Below are 20788 nucleotides of genomic sequence, written 5' to 3'. Positions count from 1 at the left end.
TGCTTGTCTGTCTCTGGATCTGTTTTTGTTCATCAGTTTATGTTGTTCATTATAATCCACAAATGAGTGAGCTCCTGTGATACTTATCTTTCTCTGACTGACTTACTTCACTTAGCATGATGCTCTCCAGCTCCATCCATGCTGTTTTTATTCTTAAGCTTTATTCATTGTACTTATAATGAATTTTTTTTATTTTGTTAGGATACAATATCACAGAAATCTGTAGATATCCATGATTCTATTCAACCAAGATCTGCAGATAATAGACAGCAAGCAACATTGGCTTCTGTCTCTACTGTGAATGAAGAAGCCAACAAAATTAAACCTTCAGCAAGTGAGTTATTTATACTCTTAGTAAAACTAAATTGTGTGTTTTGTTTGATGTAGGAAAGGGATGAAATTCGCTTGTACTTTTATTACTAACAAATATACTGTAACTGATTGTATGGTCACTTCATTACTATGTTCGCTCCAACCTGAACCTCCCAGGATAGATAGGTAGATACTCCCTTGAGTAGGATCAGGAACTCTGCTAACACCTGCCATACCAGCTAGTGTTTGTGTTGAGCCTATGAGTCTTCCCTCTCATCCCCTTCTTTCATGTCAGTCCCATTTTTTCCCTGCAAAAGTAGGGCCTGATGGACCCTCCTCTACTCATCTATGAAGGGAGGTAGTAAGGGGTGAGGGCTTCCAAAGCTGGAGCTCCCGCTCTGAGGAGCAAGCCTTCTTTATGCTCTGCTGCCCACACCCATGTCATCTTCGCTCCTCTCCTCACCTTCTTAGTTCTTCTATTTTTACTAAATAGGTTAAATTTTGTTTACTGAAGGAAAATTACAACACTGAGGAAAGACTGCCTCCTCCTTAGAGGACAATAGGACAGCTTTAAAAATCGCTTTTTAAAATTGAGATGAAATTCACTTAACGAAAGTAACCAATTGAAAGTGAACGATTCAGTGGCATTTAGTAAATTCACAATGGTGTGCAGTTGCTACTTTATCTAGTTCCAAAACATTTTTTATCCCAAAAGACAACCCCATAACCATTATGCTTTTCCTTCCTATTTTCCCATTCCTCAGCCCTGGCAACCACCATTCTGATTTCTGTGTCTATGGATTTGCTATTCTGCACATGTCACGTAAATGGAATCATACAGTCTGTGACCTTTTATGTCTGGCTTTTATGTAGCATAATGTGTCAAGGTCCAGCCACATTGTAACGTGGATCAGTAATTCCTTCTTATGACGGAGTAATTGTCATTTTTGTGGATATGCCACATGTTATCCGTTCATCTGTTGATGGGCATTTGAGTTTACTCTACCTTTTGGTTATCATGAATAAGGCTGCCATGACTGTCTGTTTACAATACTGTTTTTAATTCTTTTGGGAATATACCTAGGAGTAGAATTGCTGGGTTATATGATAATTCTATATTTAACTTTTTGAGGAACCACTGAAATACATTCCATAGTGGCTGTACCATTTTACATTCCCACCAGCAATTCCAATTTTCCTCATCTTCACCAACATTACTACTTTTTTTAGTATAGCCATCCTAGTGGGTGTGATGTGGTAGCTCATTGTGGATTTTATTTGCATTTCCTTAATGGTTGATAATGTTGAGTAGTGTCTTTTCATGTGCTCATTGGCCATTTGTATATCTTTTTTGGAGAAATATCTATTCACGTCCTTGGCTCATTTTTAGTTGGGCTGTTTTTTTTAGTTTTTGAATTGTATGAGTTTGTTGCGTGCTCTGGATACTACCCCCATATCTGATACATGATTTGCATTTTCTCCCATTCTCTAGGTCATTTTTTCACTTCTTTGATAGTGTCTTCTGTTACACAACAGTTTTTAATTTTTATGAAGTCTAGTTTATCTTTTTTTTCTTTTGTTGTTCATGTTTTTAGTGTCATAGCTAAGAATCCATTAATAGGTCATGAAGATTTTCCTCAATGTTTTCTTCTAAGAGTTTTATACTTTTTAAACTCTTATATATAGATCACTGATCCATTTTAAAAAATAGATTTTTATTGATTTTAGAGGAAGGGAGAGGGATAGAGAGATAGAAAAATTGATGAGAGAGAAACATCAATTGGCTGCCTCCTGCACTCCCCCTACTGGGGATCGAGCCTGCAGCCTGGGCATATGCCGTGACCAGAAATTGAACTGGTGACCTCTTGGTTCCTGGGTCAACACTCAACCACTGAGCCACACCAGCCGGGCTATTCTTGTATTATATATTTTCCCATACAAACAAGTATAAACCTATTTTTGCAACTCTTACTAGTATATATTACCATCAAAGGAGGAGGACAAAGGGAAAGCCCACCTAAATGTCTGAGTTCCTTTCTGTTTCCGTTCTCATAAAATGCCCTAAAAATATTTAAGTGACTATTTTGCTTTCACAATATCAGGCAGCAATTGTCAGGCAGAAACCACCATTGCCATGAACCAGGAGGTCAGTGAAATGGAAAATTTCTTTTATGAATATGTGTTAGAAACATTGTCCTGTTGACCAAATTCGTTAGGCTAGAGGGAGGTAGCCATGTTACAGTTCACTTGGGCACTGTGGAAAACACTTCTGTTACTTCACGATTTGGTGACTTTTGTAGTAACGCACTTAGCATAACTTTTTATAGATTTCTTTGTTTATGGATCCTTTTGAAGATATAAGGTCATTTGAGCTACAACTCCTAACATGGTTCCAAATAAAACATGCACTATGGTTAATCCACAGTGTTGCTCCATTTGTCAAAATTCTTGGCTCTCTCTCACTTCCTGACTTACAAGTCTAGTTTCTGTTGTTTTTCTTTTGGTGTAGGTTTGTATATTACCTATATTCAAAGGCCAAACTTGTGCTTACAGTAAAGGTTTAAGTTTTAGCTTCTAATTCATTGTTACATTTTGTTAAAAAATAACCTACATTTTATTTAAAAAATGAATTTTTTCTGGGTTTTCTAAACATTGATTAAACTTTTGCTGAATAGTGCTTATGTGAAAAAGCAGTAAGTATATCCTTCTCACTGTGATATGTGCAAGTTACCTTCATACATATTATGTTCCCTTAGCATTGTAATATCGTAGAAATGATAAAGGATTCGAAATAATTTTTGTTTGCATGTGCATTGGGGTGGGTTTCCTCACAGAATATCCAGAACAAAAACTGTTTGCTGCCCTGTTGATTAAATGTGTTGTGCAGCTGGAACTCATCCAGACTATCGACAACATTGTGTTCTTCCCCGCCACCAGCAGGAAGGAGGATGCGGAGAACTTAGCTGCAGCCCAGGTGAGGAGCGGAGACAGTCTGGGATTCAGAGCTGAGGTCGAGCTAGAGATGTAATTTGGGGCTGGGGGTAGGTCTTTATCACATTGATCTCATTTTAAACCATGGGACTGGATGGCATGACCCAGGTAGAGTGTGGTCAGGGACTGAGCCCTGGAGGCCTCCATGGTTTAGCTCCTGGTGAGGCAGTTGGTAAAGAGCCGGAGACCAAGAACCAGGGTGGCATGAGGAGACCTGGAAGCCAAGTGCAGAAGTGTCTTAGAAGTCCTAAGTTCTGTCCAATTCTCAGTAGGTCAAGTAATTTTCTGAGAATTGCCCTCTAGCAATTTGGTGGACTTTAGTGACCTTGACATTGTGTTTAATTGTGATATTATTATACTGGTTACAAAAGAAGAGAGTAGTTGAAGACAACAAATATTGGTAACTCTAGGGGTACAGAGAAATGGGGTAATAGCTGGAGGAGAATGAAGGGGTCAAGAAAAGGGTGTCTTTAAGATGAGCAACATTGCAGCATGTCCTCTGATGAGAGCTCTCCGGGAGAGGGACAGCTGCTGGAGCAGTCTCTTGAGTGACTGCCTGGAGATGGACCCTAGTGCGAAGACCCCAGGGGTTGTCTTGGTTAGAAGCAGACAGCTCATGCATTATAACAGGAATGCAAGCAAAGTGGATGGGTTATATGTAAATGTAGGAAGGCGGGTGGGAGTTTGTGGAGATCTGATAGCGCTGGTTTCTCATTTAGATAGGAAGAAAAGCCATTCACCGAGTTTGGGAAGAAAGCTTTAGCTACTTGAGAGAAGGGAAAACAGGAGTTAGTGTCCAGGGAAGTGGACGAGGGAAGTGCCAGGGAGGATTGCTGGGCAGCATCCAGATTTAATCCAGCATCCACTGAATTTAAAGATAAATCAGTCCGTTTCTCTCCAGTTAGTATTAGCATGTGGGAGCAGACATGGAAGGCAGCTTTCCAAATAGTTACTGTGAGGAGGAGGTGAGGGGTTGTGCAAGGGAATAATTATCATCACATGGACTCCCACCTGGTGAAGAAGAGAAGTGAGGACCTGAGGGGTGAGGAACAGGGAAGGGCTGGGAAAATGTCTGTAGGGTCTGGTATGAGCAGAGCTCTGGGAGTCAGGAATCAGGAGGATTGTGCTTGGGGACTAGGGTGCATGCAATGAAGATTCTGGAAATCAGGCAACAAAAGATGGACCTTTCCCCATCTTCTGTTGAGATAGAACAGATTAGGTTCTGTGGCTGCTTGTAAACCGTCTTTGGGAAGCACTGATTTCTAAAATCTGTGACTGTGTGTGTGCGCTATGGTTGTTTATCTCCCAAAGAGAGATGCCGTGGACTTTGATGTTCGAGTTGATACTCAAGACCAAGGAATGTACCGCTTTTTAACATCACAACAGCTTTTTAAGCTACTGGACTGCTTATTAGAGTCACATCGATTTGCAAAAGCATTTAATTCCAACAATGAACAGAGGACTGCTCTGTGGAAAGCAGGTAAGCTGCACAGTCCCACATCCAATGTTCACTGTTAATGAGTGTGCACCACATACTCACATTGCTCAGAACTCACTGTCCTGCAGATCTGTGCATGTCACTGTTTAACTTCCACCTTAACAACTAGAATAGGAAGGCAATCTGCCAACCAGGTCTTTCTGTCAGGTCTTCAATAAATTAAGTAACTGCCTGGGTTTGTTTCCCCTTGTTTAGTCGACTTTTATTTGATTGAGTTGATGAGTCGTCTTTCATCTTGTTTCCCAGCGTGGGCCTTCCTATTGACACTGTCAGCAACTGAAATCTGCCCTTTTATGAGAAACAGTGGGCGTGAGGGTCCCGAACACACAATCTGGCATATGTATTCAAATGACTTCTCCATATTGGCCTGGGCATGACCATATCTCAGAATGAAAGTGAATGGTTAAAAGTGGGAGGTATATTTGTTTTAGAACATGTTGGAAATTTTATTTTCTTTAAATCCTTTATTGTTGAAAGTATTACATATGTCTCCTCTTTCCCCCATTGACCTCTCCCCTCCCACTTCCGAATCCCCCCTCTAAGCTTTATAATTTACTGACATTGCCAATTTTTTATTTAAGAACTAGTTACTCAGTGCCTATTTGGTGTAAAACAGTGCTGCTGGGAGTGGGGGCAGCCGAATCTGGCAGGAAAAGGGAGGTGACGTTTACTGCATGTCAAATGGAGAGTGGTTGCTTTACATTTGAGTTTCTATGTCATCTAGAATGTCTAACTGCTGGTGAAGCCCTGGCTCTGTCCGTCCTCTTCTCTTTACCCCCCAACTGCAGGAAAGAGTGGTCTGGCCTTGCTTTTTCCCCTTCAGACCAGCTTGTTGCCATCATTCTACTGGGACGGCTCCTGTAAGGTCACCGGGCCCATTTCGACATGCACTTGGCCCTTCACACCATGACCTTAAAAACAGTCCCTGTGGTCTGCTCTCTTCCATGGGAGCCCTGCTGTGCTGCACGGGGCTTCCAGGTGCATTTTCATTGGGAGAGTTCCCCTTTCCCAGCCAAGTGTGGTCTTATATCTCCTACCCCCAGCTTGAGAGGGGAAGAAATTCTAAACATAGTAATGACCTTCACATCGGGCCTTCAGCCAGACTTGGTCTCCACCTTCTCAGTGTGACTTCTGTCCGTGGGCCACCTCGAGGGCGTAAGGCTCTGGGCGCCGCTGCTGTGACTCAGGTAGCAGATGTGATGGCTGAACACACAGAATGTGCTGCCATCCAGGCTGCTGTACCTTTATGTAAGATACTTTCCCAAATTCATCCCAAAACTTCCCCTCTCTGCAGGCTTTAAAGGCAAATCCAAACCCAACCTTCTGAAGCAGGAGACGAGCAGCCTGGCCTGTGGGCTGCGCATTCTCTTCCGGATGTACATGGATGAGAGCCGGGTTAGTGCCTGGGAGGAGGTCCAGCAAAGGCTTTTAAAGTAAGACTCTTGGCTGAGTTTCTACCTCTCACCTGTGTGGCTACATGGTACAGGGCAGGAAAGGGCCACCAGATTCGCACGTGGGCGGAGTCCTCAGCCAACCCCATGGCCAGGAGCTGCGGGGCCACGCAGATAACGTGGGGCCAAGGCAGAGATTGTGATAATTAAATGCAGTCTTAGAGGAGAGTGTGCTTTTGCACAGTTGGTGACATATGAATGCGTCCTGTCTGTTGTTCCTGTTACAGGACAAAGGAGAAAGTTTTATCTCTTAAAGTTTTTACAGCTTTATATTCTAGTTTTTAGGCTTTTTTTGTGCCAGAGAGCTCATTTTTTTCAAACCAATCATTTGTGAAAGGGAGAACCTGCCTGCACTTCATTTGAAAAAAAATTTGGAGGTGTTTTTTTTTCGTGTTACTATTTTTTGCATTCTATTTAATGACAACTTAACATTGTCTTTAAACATTTCAATTCACACTAAGGCTAAAACATCCTGAAAGACTACCATCATCTGAATAGTATTTTTGTGTGTTCTTGGGGAACAGAAAGTCTCAGCAACCAGTTAGAGACTTTTTCAAACTATATAAAAAGGTCCCCAATAGTCAAATATTCGCTACCCTCCACGTCTTAGTAGTTCTTGCTCGGTGAGTGTGCCAGCAGGTGTACGAGCACGTGTAAGAGTGAACCTTTTCTGTTGCAGTGTGTGCAGTGAAGCACTGAGTTACTTCCTTACTCTGACATCAGAGAGTCATCGGGAGGCCTGGACTAACTTACTGCTTTTGTTTCTAACGAAAGTTCTGAAGATAAGTGATAACAGGGTAAGTGTGAGACTGCGTATCCCACCCAGCATTTCTGGCTTGATAGAGTCAAAGTGTATCAATTGCAGACTCTGAATATGGGATGTATAATCTTTGCCTGGAGACTGTATAGTTTATATTACAATGTTAGGTAGAATTTCCCCAGAAAATTAAATTTTTAACAACAGATGGTTTCAATAACTGATACATGGCTTATAAAAACAACCGTGGTTCCTGCTGGGCCTCCTTTTATTACCTGGAAAAAACAATGATAAATACTAAAAGTTTGTCAAATTTATCAAAATAAGATAGAAACTAAGTGACTATTTGTATGAAGTAAGTCTTGAAAACCTCTGGTCTTTCAGTTCCATAATCAGCACATCACTGCTTCATGCAGACACCCTCTGTCCACGGTCAGTGCTCGGCCCAGTGATTTGTCTCTAAAGGGAGTTTTAGGTGGTGGTTTCGAATGCAAGCACTACTAATGGAGAAACTCATTTTTCCTCCCAGTTCAAAGCTCACGCGTCATTCTACTACCCTCTCTTATGTGAAATTATGCAATTTGACTTGATTCCTGAACTTCGTGCTGTTCTTAGAAGATTTTTTCTGCGAATTGGAGTGGTTTTTCAGATATCACAACCACCTGAACAGGAACTTGGACTAAACAAGCAGTGATGGGAACTTAGCGTTTTTCTCTTGGCGTTTACATCCCTCCGATCTTTAAAAGGACCCTGGAGCTGAGATTTCCTACCTGAAAAATGGTTTCTCTGAATTTCAGTGTCTAAGGGTTACTGACTGGTAAAGTGCTTAGAACTAGAACTCAGTCTTGCAACGCTCCAGCCCTCTCGGTGATGGACCCTGTGTGTCATGTTGAGCAGAAAGCCCATTTCCAGTGTCAGCTCTGCTCACAGGTCCTTCCCTGGCCTCAGTGGCAGGGAGAGCCCCACATACTTTTGGCAGGTGTGGAAGTGAAACTTACCCAAAGAACTATAGGTGTAAAGATTTGAACTTCTGTAGGAAGTACAACTCAGGAGAGCTGTATTTTGAAGGATAAAATGTTTATAATTGGGGAGTGGGGGGAGAAGAAATTATTGTTCATGGTAAAAGATATTTAGCAACTATGGTATTCTTATTCTGAAATTTTTGCACACTCAGGCTACCTGAGATACTGGTAATCATCCTTCTGTGAAAAATGTACAGAGACGGCGCAGGTCTGTAATATAAAAATCTTAAACATGATATAGTTCTTGCACTGTTTTCTTTATTTTCTTATTCATTTGCTAAATACCTATACTATTTTGACAAATGCACTAAAAATTTGGGGTTAACTTTTTGTCTTTTTATTTTGTGGGGATTTTTGTTTTGCCCTTTTCGGGGGGGGGTTGATAACTTTGAAGGATGAACGTGCCCAGAAGCTGTTGTGGCCGATACTTGTCATGATCAACAACAACAACAAATAAAAGGGTAGAAAATATCCCTGCTGACATAACTACCTGTAATATACTTCTCTTAGGGCTTTTAAAGATGAGCCATTAAAATAGAATGATCCTTCATGGACTGAACTTGAATCACTGCAAAATGAATCTAGACTGCTGTCACTTTTTCTTTTGGGTGGCGGGGCTTGATGTAGATTTTATTCTGTGTACAGAACTTAATGTTGAATATATTAAAATAACTCTGGCATGGTTTGGGGAGGTTAGATTTACTGGAAATGTATTCATACTGTGAATTGTGCTCTGATGGTTAAAAATTACAAGATTGTCAAGCATTCCGTATTAACAGTGGATGTAGAAATTTTTTCAGATGGATAAAATGTATATGGTACAGATGTAAAGTTTTCTATGTAAAAAATTCTGTACAACTTTCTGTACAATATTGATTCTCATCTGGCATATTCTAATCAGGTTATAGGTCAATAAAGTTTTTGGATTATTTCATCAGTGCAATCAAACCTGTGTAATCCACAGCCCCATGTTTCATTGGTTTTTTTTCTTTTTGATTTCTTTTATTCAAAAGCAAATAACTAGGAAAAAGCTACTTTCTGCCAGAACTACAAATTCAATATTCTTTAGTTCTAAAGTTTTCTTTCTAGCTTCTGGCATTAGATTCTCCCCCACACCCTGCTTTCTCAACCATAGGATATTAATAATTTAATATTTTGTATATTTATTGATTACCCAGAATAATGCTACACTATTTTAGTGAAAAGACGCAGTAAAGTTTGTCGGGGCAGTTGTGTGGTACAGTGGTGCATTATCAAGAAAAACGTAATGTGTCAAGATCATTTATTTCTAAGGTTGTGCTAAAAAACAGGTAAGTGTTAGACAGCGAGTAGTCACTGAACTATGAATGTATAAGTCAGCAGTATGTATTACCCCTAAGATGGAGCCCTGTTCCAGCTGAGCTGGACACTGCAGCTGGGAGCCACCATGACCTTCCGCCTGTTTGACAGGTAAGTGTTTCAAGTCACCTGGCAGTTTATTATTTCATGGTGTAAAGTATCAAGGCTTTCCCTAGAGGAGACAGAGGCCTTCATCTAACTTTCAGATGAAGAAATAAGAAAAAATCTTTATAGTAAAATAAACAGTGGTTAGATTACAAGTCAAGATTTACATGCAGCTAAATTTTAAGAAATTTCACACTTGAGGTAAACGTATCTGATCTTGCCTGCCATTGTGTCAGTGGAAGGAAGTGTGAAGAAGCAGTGACTGCACTGTTCTCTGCTGTGTGGTAAAGACGCTAAATCATTGTTTCTCAGAATTGAAATCTTTTTTAAAGGTACCTCTCGTGAAGTGATTAGAAAGACTGAGTCACTTATTCAGGGTCCATAGTGGCACAGCGAGGATTCCAGTCCGTCTTTAATCCAGGGTGCTCCTGCCTTTCTCCACCTTCTAGAACACCTTGTCTAGAAACCTCAATTCCAGTTAAGAAATGGACATTGGTAATAAAAATAATTTATTTCTATCAAGAAGTAGTTAAATCAGTAAACTTAATCCCTTAATTGGCACAAAAATAGAGGCAGAAGGATGTAACATTTAGTGCATGGCTCGGAAATAAAATCAATTATGACTCCCACCATTTATACTGAATCAGTAGCTATAAACAACATGGAAATCTGATTCTGTCATTACGTAGCAACTGGAATAGTGACAGCTACAGCTAATGTATTTACTAATGAATTATTTCAATAACAAGTGCACATATAACAAGTTATATGTACATTGTTAATACACTTGTTTTATTCATTCTACTTTACAATAATGCACGTATGGTAGTTGAGTTCATTACCACCCTGACTTATGGCAAAAATAATTCTATATAACTCTACATTATATATAAATTAATCATGGCCTTTTATTTCTGTACATAATATACATTATATACATCACCTTATACACAGATAACATAAGTAACTTCCAGGTAGGGGTCAAAGTAGCACATATTATTAAAGGTTCAGCGTTAACATCCCTTTTACCTTAGAAGGCACTGTTGGGTCCAACACAGGTTTATTTAACCGTGTGCAGTAGACAGGCCCTGCCAAGTGAAAGTGCCTGGTTTTCCAGGAACCTGCTGGTGCTCTTGGTCCAGTTGTTCTGCCATGAACTGCTTCAGCGTTTCTGAGGTGCCCGGGCGGAGCCAGGGTTCAGTTGCTACAGAGTTTGATCCATCGTCACCCACATGCTTCATGAAGTCATCAGGGTCAATTAGTGAACTCTCGTCATCTAGAGGAAGCAAGAGAAACGTTACTCAGGTGGGTGCCAGGCAGGTGATGTGAACACAAATCTCAGCTCTGCATTTCTCCACAATGTTAGGTTCTAAGCTTATAGTTTTGTCCAAATACCCCTCACTTTAGAGGTAGGAAAGCAAACCCAGGGAGGGACCCAATTTTATGAAACAGAAAATGCAACTGAAAGTGACTCCATGGTACCAGCACCATCCCAAGCTCAGCAGCAGAGGCTGCAGCCAACATTAATTTGGCCATAGGAGTGTGGGCCATCTTACTTTGTGTCACCTTCAACTAACTTTGTTTTTTATTTAACAAGGTTTAGGAAGTTAAGTCATTTCAGGAAAGCACTAGGCGGGATTGAAATGACTTCCATTCCACTCCACTGAGGGAGAGATCTTAATTTGTTTCGTTCTTTAATTGCATTGATAGGACTCAACTTCCACATCTACATTTTGCTTACAAATATAATAATAGGAAAATCTGTCTTCCTACCCTGTGATGTCAATTTCTTTTTTTTTTTTTAAATTACATCTCCTGGTCAGTGAAGGAGTAGCCCAGCAAAGGGACCTGTGCAATTTAATCCACATCGTACCAAAAAGCTCCTGTTTGAAAGGACAATGTTAAAAGTTTAGCAGTGGAATACCTTCGTAAAGAGTAAATTCTTAAAATGCTATCTTCTCAATTTAAAAATATCCTTGTTAAATATTCAACTTATTGGTTCTAAAAGAAATTGAGGCACAAGAAACTCATAATACAGTTAAAAGAAAATGCTTTTTAGCTAAAAAGAAAGCATTGTTTTCCCACTGTTTCATGTTTTTCCAGGTATGATATGAATACTCCATCAGTTTGCCATGTTTGCTGGTATTTGTTACGGAGTTACCGTCAGAACACATGACACCCTGACTGCTAGACAGAGTGTATGAGTAGTTTTAAATTAACACAGTATTAAAGGTAAGATCTAAAAATATCTTAAGACGTTAAGCGCCAAGCCTGTTTTGTCTTCCTTTCCATTGAGCCCGCGATATCTGATTTCACCGATAAGCTGGCGGCACCAGTGACTGACCGGTCCGGATGGGAAGTATAGCGTCAGTCACCGGGGACTGACATGGCGCTTAACGCGTTAAGAAAATTGCTATAAGAAAATTATTGTAATGTAGCTTCACAGACTAAGGAAAATTGTCCAAATAGATCACTATCTGCTAAAGCTAATAATTCAGCAGGTCTTGTGTGCTATAAAATTGTCCCATTATCCTAATGACTAACAACATCAGCATTGAAAAGGTGGTCCAGGCTGGCAGAGGAGCACGCCAGTTGCCTAAGGAACTGTCTGTCCTGCCTGCCTGGCACCAAAGCCCAACATAATAAGAAGACTAAACTTTGATGGGTCAAAAGGAAATAATTAACGAGGCTACTTTGTGTCCACAATACTGAAAGCCAAGTAAAAAGGTAAAATCGTTTTCTTTGTAATACTACCAATTTATAATGTATGTGTAATCTAAAAAACTGAATGTTTTAAGTTAATTTCTGATATTCTCTCACTTCAGTAAGGAAGCATTTTCCCTGCTGAAAGCAAAGCCTGCGCATCTTTATAAGCAAAAGCTTTGTTTAGAACCCACTCAGAAAAGGGTACCCCTAATCTAATGCAAAATTAATCCCAAGTCCCAGTTTTGCAGGATGTGTGATAGAGGCCCCTTGATTTCAAACTCATTCCATCAGTCCCCCAGCCGTAAGGGAAAGCTGCCATGTCAGCCTGTTAGACTCCTTACAGAATCTGCTATAGGCCATTAAAACTGGCCATTTACCTGTATTAATAGGTTTATTCTGGAGTTCATTCAATCTTCGCATTCGTTCTTCATTTCTCATTCTAATCTGATCAATATTTATACTGGATACAGATTTTAAAGAGAGATCATCTGGTGGTACATTAGGAAGACTGTTATCCTGTAGTGAGAAAACAGAACTTCAGAAATGAAATGATCATTAACATGAAAGATGTTCAGAATTAACAGGTGAATCAAAACATGTTTTTGCCCTTGATAAGTACACAGTGTGATGAACAAAATAAAACAAATGAAAACCTAACATTTACATTCTAACTCTCGGTGTTTATCCATGCAGGCTCAGATGAAAGTACTGTGTTTGTGATAACAGAAACACTGCCACACTGGACAAAGGTGGAACATAGTTACCATATAACCCAACAACTCTATTCCTAGGCATACACACACGAGAGGTGAGAATATCAAAAAACTTGTACACAGATGTTAAAAGCAGTATTCATAACAGACAAAAGTGGAAACAACCTAAATGTCTATCAGGTGTTGATTAAAAAATGTAGACTATCCATAAATGAAATATTATTTAATAAAAGGAATTAAGTCCTGACAAGCTATAACTTAAATGACCTTTGAAAGGAAAAAAGCCAGTCAAAAATGATCATATATTGTATGCTTTCATTTGTGTGTCCAGAAAAGGCAAATCTGTAGACAGAAAGTAGATTAGTGGTTGATAGGAAAACAAGTCTTGCCACGTGGTAAAGCTGTGCATACATATGATCTAGTAACAGCATTTGCCATTTGGTCAGGGTCGTCTGCATGTTTTATGTGACCTTGGCATGTTATCTATCTAACAGGCTTTCCAATAAATGGTATCACTTGCCTCCTGTGCCTTCTCAGGATTCCATATATTCTGCAGGTGGAAGGAAGGAAACTAGGGTAAGGAATTATTTATAGGGCAGAGATCCTGTGCCAAGTACCAGGCTTATACTTATAGCCACCCTAGGAGATAGGAAAATATTACTTCAAAGAAGCCAAGGCAATGAGTTCAATGACTTGCTCAAGGTCATCCAGCTATTTGGTGGTAGAGCCTAGATTCAGATCCATGTCCACCATATTACAGAGCAAGTGCCTTTATTTATTGGACCACGCCAATTTAGGATGGGCCAGAACCCAGACCTCACTCCTAAAAGGAAAAAAGAAAAGGGCATTTCATACATACAGAGGCCAGTCCTTTCCATTTGCTCCTCCTGCGCTCCCTTGCAGAGGGCAGCTGTGAGGGTGGAAGGAGGGCGTCCTCTTCAAAGGCAGGATATGTCTCACCATACGCACCTAGAAGGACCACACAGGGAGAAGTCCATTTCAAATCTTTTCACTCGTCTAAACCCAGACTGTTTCTTACTGGCTTTAAGATGTTATTTACATATAATAAAACCCACCCACTATAGTTCCGTGATTTTTACAGAATTGTGCAGATGTCATTATAATCTAGTTTTAAAACATTTCTGTCACCTCAGAAAGTTCCTTTGTGCTCACTGGCAATCACTTCCCACTCCTGCCTGCCCAGCTTTCACTCTTTCCTGAGACTCCAGTGAGTGTAATTACACAATGTAATAGTTGCCTTCCACTTGGCATGTGTTTGAGATTGATCTATGTTGTAACATATCAGTAGCTGATTCTTTTTTCATTGTTGAATTGTAAGTACTCTTATCACATGGATATGTCACATTTTATCAATGTATTAACCAGCTGATGGACATTTGAATTGTATCTAGTTGGCAATTATTAATAAGGCTACTATGATCATTCATGTACATGTCTTTTTTTGTGGTCATGTTTTCATTTCTTTGGAGTATTTTCCCAGGAGTGAAACTACTGGGAAACTTTACATTTAGCCTTTTTCGAGGAACTGCCAAACCATTTCAAAAGTTGTTCCACCCATTTTACATTATAAGAAAGTGGTAGTTTCCCACATCTTCACCAACGTTTGGTATTCTTTTTTCTTTTTTTCCAATTACAGTTGGCATTCAATATTATATTTCAAGTGTACAGCACAGTGGTTAGATATTTATCCCAAGGAATGTGACTGCTAGATGGTATGGTAAGAGTACATTTAGTTTTGTACAAAACCACCACACTGTCTTGCAAAGTGTCTGTACCATTGTGCATTCCCACCATCAAGGAGTGAGAATTCCTGTTCCTCCACATCCTTGCCAGCATTTGGTGTTGTCCATTTTGGCCGTTCTAATAGGTAGGTAGTGGTACCTCATTGTTGTGTTAATTTGCATTTCCCTGATGACATGATGTAGTGCATCTATTTATATACTTATTTAATGAAGTGTCTGTTTGGATCTCTTGCCCATCTTTAATTGGGTTATCATTATCCTTATTGATGAGTTTTAAGAGTGATTATGTATTTTGGATAGCACTCTTATTTCAAAGTTATCTTTTCCAAATATTGCTTCCCAGTCTGTGGGTGGTCTTCTCATTCTCTTGACACTTTCACAGAACATGAATTTTTAATGACGCCTAGTTATCTCTTTCATGAATTGTACTACTGTTGTATCTAAAAAGTCATTGCTATACCCAAGTTCTTGTTAGTTTTCTCCTGTTATCTTCTTGGAGTTCTTGTAAGGTCCATTTTAGTTTATTTTGTGAAGGGTGTAAAGTCTGCATTTAGATTCTTTCTTTGCATGTACTGTTTGGTTCTAGGCACCAATTGTTGAAAAGACTGTCTTTCCTCAGTTACACTGCCTTTGCTCTTTTGTCAAAGATCAGTGGACTATACTTGTGTGGGTCTGTTCCACTGATCTATTTGTCTGTTATTCTTTTGCCAGTACCACACTGTCTTGACCACTGTATCTTTATAGGAAGTCCTGAAGTCCGGTAGTGTTAGCCCTCCACTTCTGTTCAGCGTTGTATTGGCTCTTTTCAGTGTACAGGTCTTTCGCCTTCTTTGTTACATTTATTTCTAGGTATTTTATTCTTTTTGTTGCGATTGTAAATAGAATTTTCATTTTTTTCTCATAATTCATTGCCTATAGAGAAACAGACTTCTGTATACTGATTTTTTGTGTCCTGCAATTTATTTATGGTTGATTTCTAGTTTCATACCATCGTGCTTGAAGGAGATGCTTGGTATGATTTCAGTCTTAAATTTATTGAGGCTCGTGTGTCTCGACATCTGGTCCTATCCTTGAGAATATTGCATGTGCACTTGAAGAATGTGTATTATGTTGTTTTTGGATGAAAAGTTTTATAAGTAGCATTTAGTAAGTTGATAATCAGAGGTCTCTCTTTTGCATTCAGTAAAGAGTGCTATAGCATACAATTTTGATTTCTTTTAACATGCTCTACCGTGTGCAGGGTCTGGTACTCTTTATGGGAGCTCTGGTGCCAGACAAGTCTGCCCTTCAGGTGTATCATTGTGGAGCCGGTTGGATGGTGCTTTCGCATGGTCTGGAGTCTTAGGAGGGGGCTCTGCAGAAAGCCATGTTCAGCCACCATTTATGCCTGGCTTGGGGCCTATGGTGGGAGCTACCAAATGATTTGCCGTTAGTTGCTACTTGTGCTGGGATTGGAGGTGCTTGGGAGAGGCTATGCTGTGAGTCAAGGCTGGCTGGCACTAGGCTGGGGACCCTTTGGTGGGCACCATGATGTGAGTTGAGGCCAGCTACCATGGTGTCAGTCCTGTAGCTGCTTAGTTTAAGCTACATTACAAGCTGGCTGCAACTTATGCCAATTTTGGGGCCACTTAGCAAAAGTACAGGGCACACAGAGGCTAGCTGCTGCACTCCTGGGGTTTTGTGTACCTTAAGAGATTTTAGGAGAGTTCACAGTGAAAGCTGAGAGAGGTCACTTATGTGGAACAGCTACTGTTAAAGGCTTCAGCAGGACAAGCATGTTGGGTGGGGCGAACAGTACTCCCAGGTTAATGGAGAGCTTAGATTGGTGCCTGCCCGCTAGGTTGGAGGAACACTCAACAAAGGAACAATGTGCTTGCCCACACTTCCTTTCCCAGGCAGAGCTGCCTTAACCCCTATCCCTTCTGCCCTCATCCTAAAGCGAGCAAATTCAAAATGTGGGAGGAGGCAAGCATGGCCTTTACCTACTTCACCATTTTGACTGGAAGTCCTTCCTATGAGTTCTAAAATTAATTTTGATTATTCTGATTTGGAAAGCATTGTAAATCACGTTTGATGATTACTTACTAAGAGTGAAATATTAATTTTGTAAATATTTTTGGAAATATAGATGTTTAATATTTTAACATAGTTTGATAAAATAAATAAATATACTCACCAATAAAAGCACTATCAGATTCCAATAATGAATTTTTTAAGAAATCATCAGGGTTATCTCTGGGCTAAAAGAAACATCATATATTAATTAGTCCCATGTGAAAAAAACAACATTTTGTACTAAGAGGCATAAGTGTCCGCAAAATAGGATAGAGAAAGGTAGGACCAGCTGCTTTCCTCCTATACTACATTCCAATGCTCAGAAAATACTCTGAGGGGAGGAGGGGGTCTTTTATTAAGGGTTATATTACTGCTGATGAAAATAGAGTATAAGGCAATGACCCCAATTAAACATTATACATCTTTAAACCATTGCTGAGATTCTGTATAGCGCACAATTTCCTCCATGCTAGGGAGAGTAGTAGTCCTCGATAATGACAGCACTGTATGACAGCAGTTTCCAGAGGGACATAGAATAGGGTAAAAAAAGGAACGCAAGGGTTCGGCTTGTAATGAGCTCTCAATGTGAGAGGTGACTTCACCTCCTCACCAGATTTCTAGGATGTGCTGGTTCACTCCCATGAAGAGCTGTCACTTTTATAAGGAGAAACATTCCACTGAATTCAAATCTCCTTTTTAACACCCATTGACTCTGACTGCTTTCTAGTTGGATAATAATTGATAATAACAGCATCCAATATTTAACAGATGTTCTGCCCCAGCTGTTCTTAGCATGCACACATATTATCCAACCCCTCTCTTGCATCACAGCCCTCCCATAATGAACAGAGTGGGACAGGCTACTAAGCCCTATCTTCTCCATGACCATGTTCTCCAGATTCATCCTGTATTTTTCATATAATCCAGTTTCTAGGAAAATGAGGATCTGAAAATTTATGAGCTTTTTTGTAAAAAGCCAACATTGAACTTCGGCTTATGCCTAGTTTCTACTCAACAAAATATGGCATTGTCATTTTAACCAAAATTCTAAATGTAACATTTCAGTATCTTTTCACTGAGAAGTGTGGTTACCTCTTATAGAGAAACCACCAGACCGCAGAGTATCCAGGAATCAGTGTTGATACGTTTCAGGCCACACAGCATCGGGAAAAGGAGCTCTCTAAGCTATTACAATATACTTTCTCTACTAATAAATCTCTAGCTACCCAATGCACTGATGAGACAAGATTTAAAATCCTTAATTCAATTTTCCTGAAAATTCAAAATTGGAATACTCATTATATTACTAAAAATATATTTTATCCCCCAAAAAACAGCTTGAAAAATTATAACTGGTTTCTTACCATTCTGTGATTTTGTACTTGAACGCTTGGGACGGCATCCAAGTCCACTGTAGCCAATGGGGAAGAAAACCAAATTAAAAGGTTAGAAAGCATTTCAAAAGTAAAATAAATTTTAGAATATCTTTTGTGACTATCTTTGTACTGGAAATTACTTGTCAACCATCACATTAGAGACTGCTTTTAAGATATTACTTATCGCCCTGTCTGGTTTGGCTCAGTGGATAGAGCATCCACCCGCAGACTGAAAGGTCCCGGGTTTGATTCCAGTCAAGGGCACATGCCCGGGTTGTGTGCTCGATCCCCAGTAGGGGTCGTGCAGGAGGCAGCCAATCAATGATTCTCTCTCATCATTGGTGTTACTATCTCTCTCCCTTCCTCTCTGAAATCAGTAAAAATATATATTTTTTTAAAAAAGATATTACTTATCAATAAATATAGCCCAACATTCATTCTAGTTAGGTAAAATTCTCCCATTCCCAATAAATATGAAAAGTAAAATCACTGTGCACTTAAAGCTGATAACTACAGGAAAAGAAAACAATGCAGGATTCTTCACCATCTTCCCATAATTCTACAATCTGTGTAGAAATTTGTTGAGTGGACTTCCTCACATGCAATTGAAGGAAGCTAACCTGGTTCCAGGGGAGAGATTTTGGATCAGTATCCTAAAAACCCCTCTCCAATTTAACCAGCAATCCTATGTGTCTCTCAATAGTATTTGTCAGAAGCTGGGGATGGTTGCTGTGGGGATGGAGACCTCCAGTACCAAAATGCACTTGTATCTACCTGGGGACTACTTTTGAGTCTCCTAAAGAAAAATTCCACTAAAATGGATATAAAACTTGAAATATGTACTTGCTTCTCTCTTCTCTCCTGAGAACTGGCCCACTATTTATCATATAATTTGGGTTATTCTGCTATCAACAGATGGTAGCATAAGAGCCTGAAATTGAAACCACTTTAAAATTCTGTATCAGATGGAGGAGAAACTACCCCTAGATCAACTGTTACCCAAGTCCTCACCGGTGACATGGGCCTAAAGGGTGTTACCTCGTACTCCTGTGAGTCTATCTCACATGGTCAAGACAGGTTCCTCAGATGTGCAGGCCACACCAGCCTGCCACGGTAGGGTCTGAAGTCTTCCTAAATACAACTGATAGGACCATCTCCTCCTATACTTATTACCTGGATGCTGCACTTTTATAACTCATTTTCCATGGCCACCCTCAAAGGCCTGAAGGCTGGTGAAATATGTGCAGGGGGTCATACAGTCATCCATCCCATCAACAGGAACCATCGATGCTTTGAAGCAACTAGCTTCACTCTGCCTCCAAGTGACTGACCACCACCACCCTGTTACACTCCAAGGGACCCCAGATTTCTCCTTTGCAGCATTCATCATCCTTACACTTTTTAGCATCTATTTCTCCAACAGTATAACCCAATGCTTGACCAATTTAATACCATATCAAACCTTAAAACACACACACACAGTAGAGAAATGCCCCATAGGGAAGGCACTGATGTGTTTGCCCAGCATTCCTTCCCTTGGATCCTAGTCTCTGGTGTCACGGGCCTCGTCCAGGCACTCAGTCCTCTTGGTTCTAGTGCGTGGCTAGGCCCTGCTCATGCATGGATGGATGAACACCTGACCCCAACCAAGCCAAACAGATGCTTTTCTGGGTCTAAAGGCTGAAAGGGTCTGTGATCATGGATTTGCCAGTAGGAGGAGCCTGCCTTGGACAAAATCAACACAAAAGATGGAGAAAGAAAGCCATTAATAAAACCTGCTGGTCCTATTGGAAGCAGCAATGATTATCTCTTACCTTCAGCACCTCCCTGCATTTTTATTCTGTTCAGTCTCTTCTGCTGCGCTCTCAGCAGGGCTTGCTGCTGAATCTCTAAGGTGTACTGATCTCTTGGAGGATCTGGGTACATAAGTTTCAGATCCACTCGTGTTTCTGAATCTGGTCCAAAAAAATAAGTTACAAAGCTATGTTAAAAATCTTTACTGTGACATAGTAGCCTTAATTTCAAAATGAAGGAACAGTATAAATAGTGGAACATCATCAAAGTCAAAGGACATTAAAATCATCATAAAGCTAAAGAACACAAAATTAGTATATACAGGCCCCCATCCAAGAAACAGCAGCCTCGTGATCTCCACACCCTCTGTCTGAGGAACAGCAGCTGTGTGTGAAGCCTTCCCCGACCAGCCAGAGGAGCCACCACAGCTGTGAACACCCACCAGAGGAGCTGCTGCCAACTGAGGAGCAGCTACTACCACAACCGCCCGAGGAGCAACCACAGCCCGAGGAGCTACTGCCACCCAAGGAGCAGCAACTGAACGACTCAACATCTCGATATGTCGGTGAGATCAAACATGGGTAGACAAAGAAACCCCCAAAGGAAAGGAGGACTTGCCAGAAAAGCAGCCTAGTGAAACAGAGGCATGTAATATGACAGAAAAAGAATTCAGATTAAGGGTCCTAGAGTGCATAAACCGGATGGAGAAAAAAATCAACAACTTATGCAAGAAGCAAGAAGAAACGGATGAAAAAATCAACAACTTATGTAAGAATCAAAAAGAAATGGATGAAAAAATCAATAACTTAGGTAAGAACCAAGAAGAAATGAAGAGTGATATAGCTGCAATAAAAAACACCATTGAAAGTTTCAACAGTAGACTAGGAGAAGCGGAGGACCGAATTAG

At 40.2% G+C, this 20788-nt stretch overlaps 2 protein-coding genes across 8 annotated transcripts in view; one reads left to right on the top strand and one right to left on the bottom strand.

Moving 5' to 3' along the window:
• The window catches only part of ARFGEF1 (ADP-ribosylation factor guanine nucleotide-exchange factor 1 (brefeldin A-inhibited)), a 99510-nt gene extending 90531 nt beyond the window's left edge, over positions 1-8979 (top strand). For 2 of the 3 annotated variants that reach the window (XM_005866346.2, XM_014539803.1), the window contains exons 34-39: positions 202-334; positions 3147-3286; positions 4615-4783; positions 6096-6234; positions 6932-7049; positions 7539-8979. In XM_005866346.2, coding sequence (XP_005866408.1) covers positions 202-334; positions 3147-3286; positions 4615-4783; positions 6096-6234; positions 6932-7049; positions 7539-7703 — 864 coding nt within the window. In that variant the 3' untranslated portion in view covers positions 7704-8979. Of the gene's footprint in view, positions 1-201; positions 335-3146; positions 3287-4614; positions 4784-6095; positions 6235-6931; positions 7050-7538 lie in introns of those variants that run through there. The other variant, XM_014539805.1, reaches the window with a different exon arrangement.
• Positions 8980-9966: 987 nt separating this feature from the next.
• Positions 9967-20788, bottom strand: part of CSPP1 (centrosome and spindle pole associated protein 1) — a 157698-nt gene continuing 146876 nt past the window's right edge. For all 5 annotated transcript variants that reach the window (XM_005866341.2, XM_014539806.1, XM_005866342.2 and 2 more), the window contains 6 exons: positions 19902-20042; positions 18076-18122; positions 16833-16896; positions 13753-13862; positions 12558-12696; positions 9967-10750 (listed from right to left, as the gene is read on the bottom strand). In XM_005866341.2, coding sequence (XP_005866403.1) covers positions 10539-10750; positions 12558-12696; positions 13753-13862; positions 16833-16896; positions 18076-18122; positions 19902-20042 — 713 coding nt within the window. In that variant the 3' untranslated portion in view covers positions 9967-10538. The remainder of the gene's footprint in view (positions 10751-12557; positions 12697-13752; positions 13863-16832; positions 16897-18075; positions 18123-19901; positions 20043-20788) is intronic.

The sequence above is a fragment of the Myotis brandtii genome, unplaced genomic scaffold (genome assembly GCF_000412655.1).
Source record: "Myotis brandtii unplaced genomic scaffold, ASM41265v1 scaffold23, whole genome shotgun sequence".
NCBI classification, from domain to species: domain Eukaryota; kingdom Metazoa; phylum Chordata; class Mammalia; order Chiroptera; family Vespertilionidae; genus Myotis; species Myotis brandtii.
The sequence above is the reverse complement of the archived record's forward strand: the minus strand, read 5'-3'. Positions and strand labels throughout refer to the sequence as shown.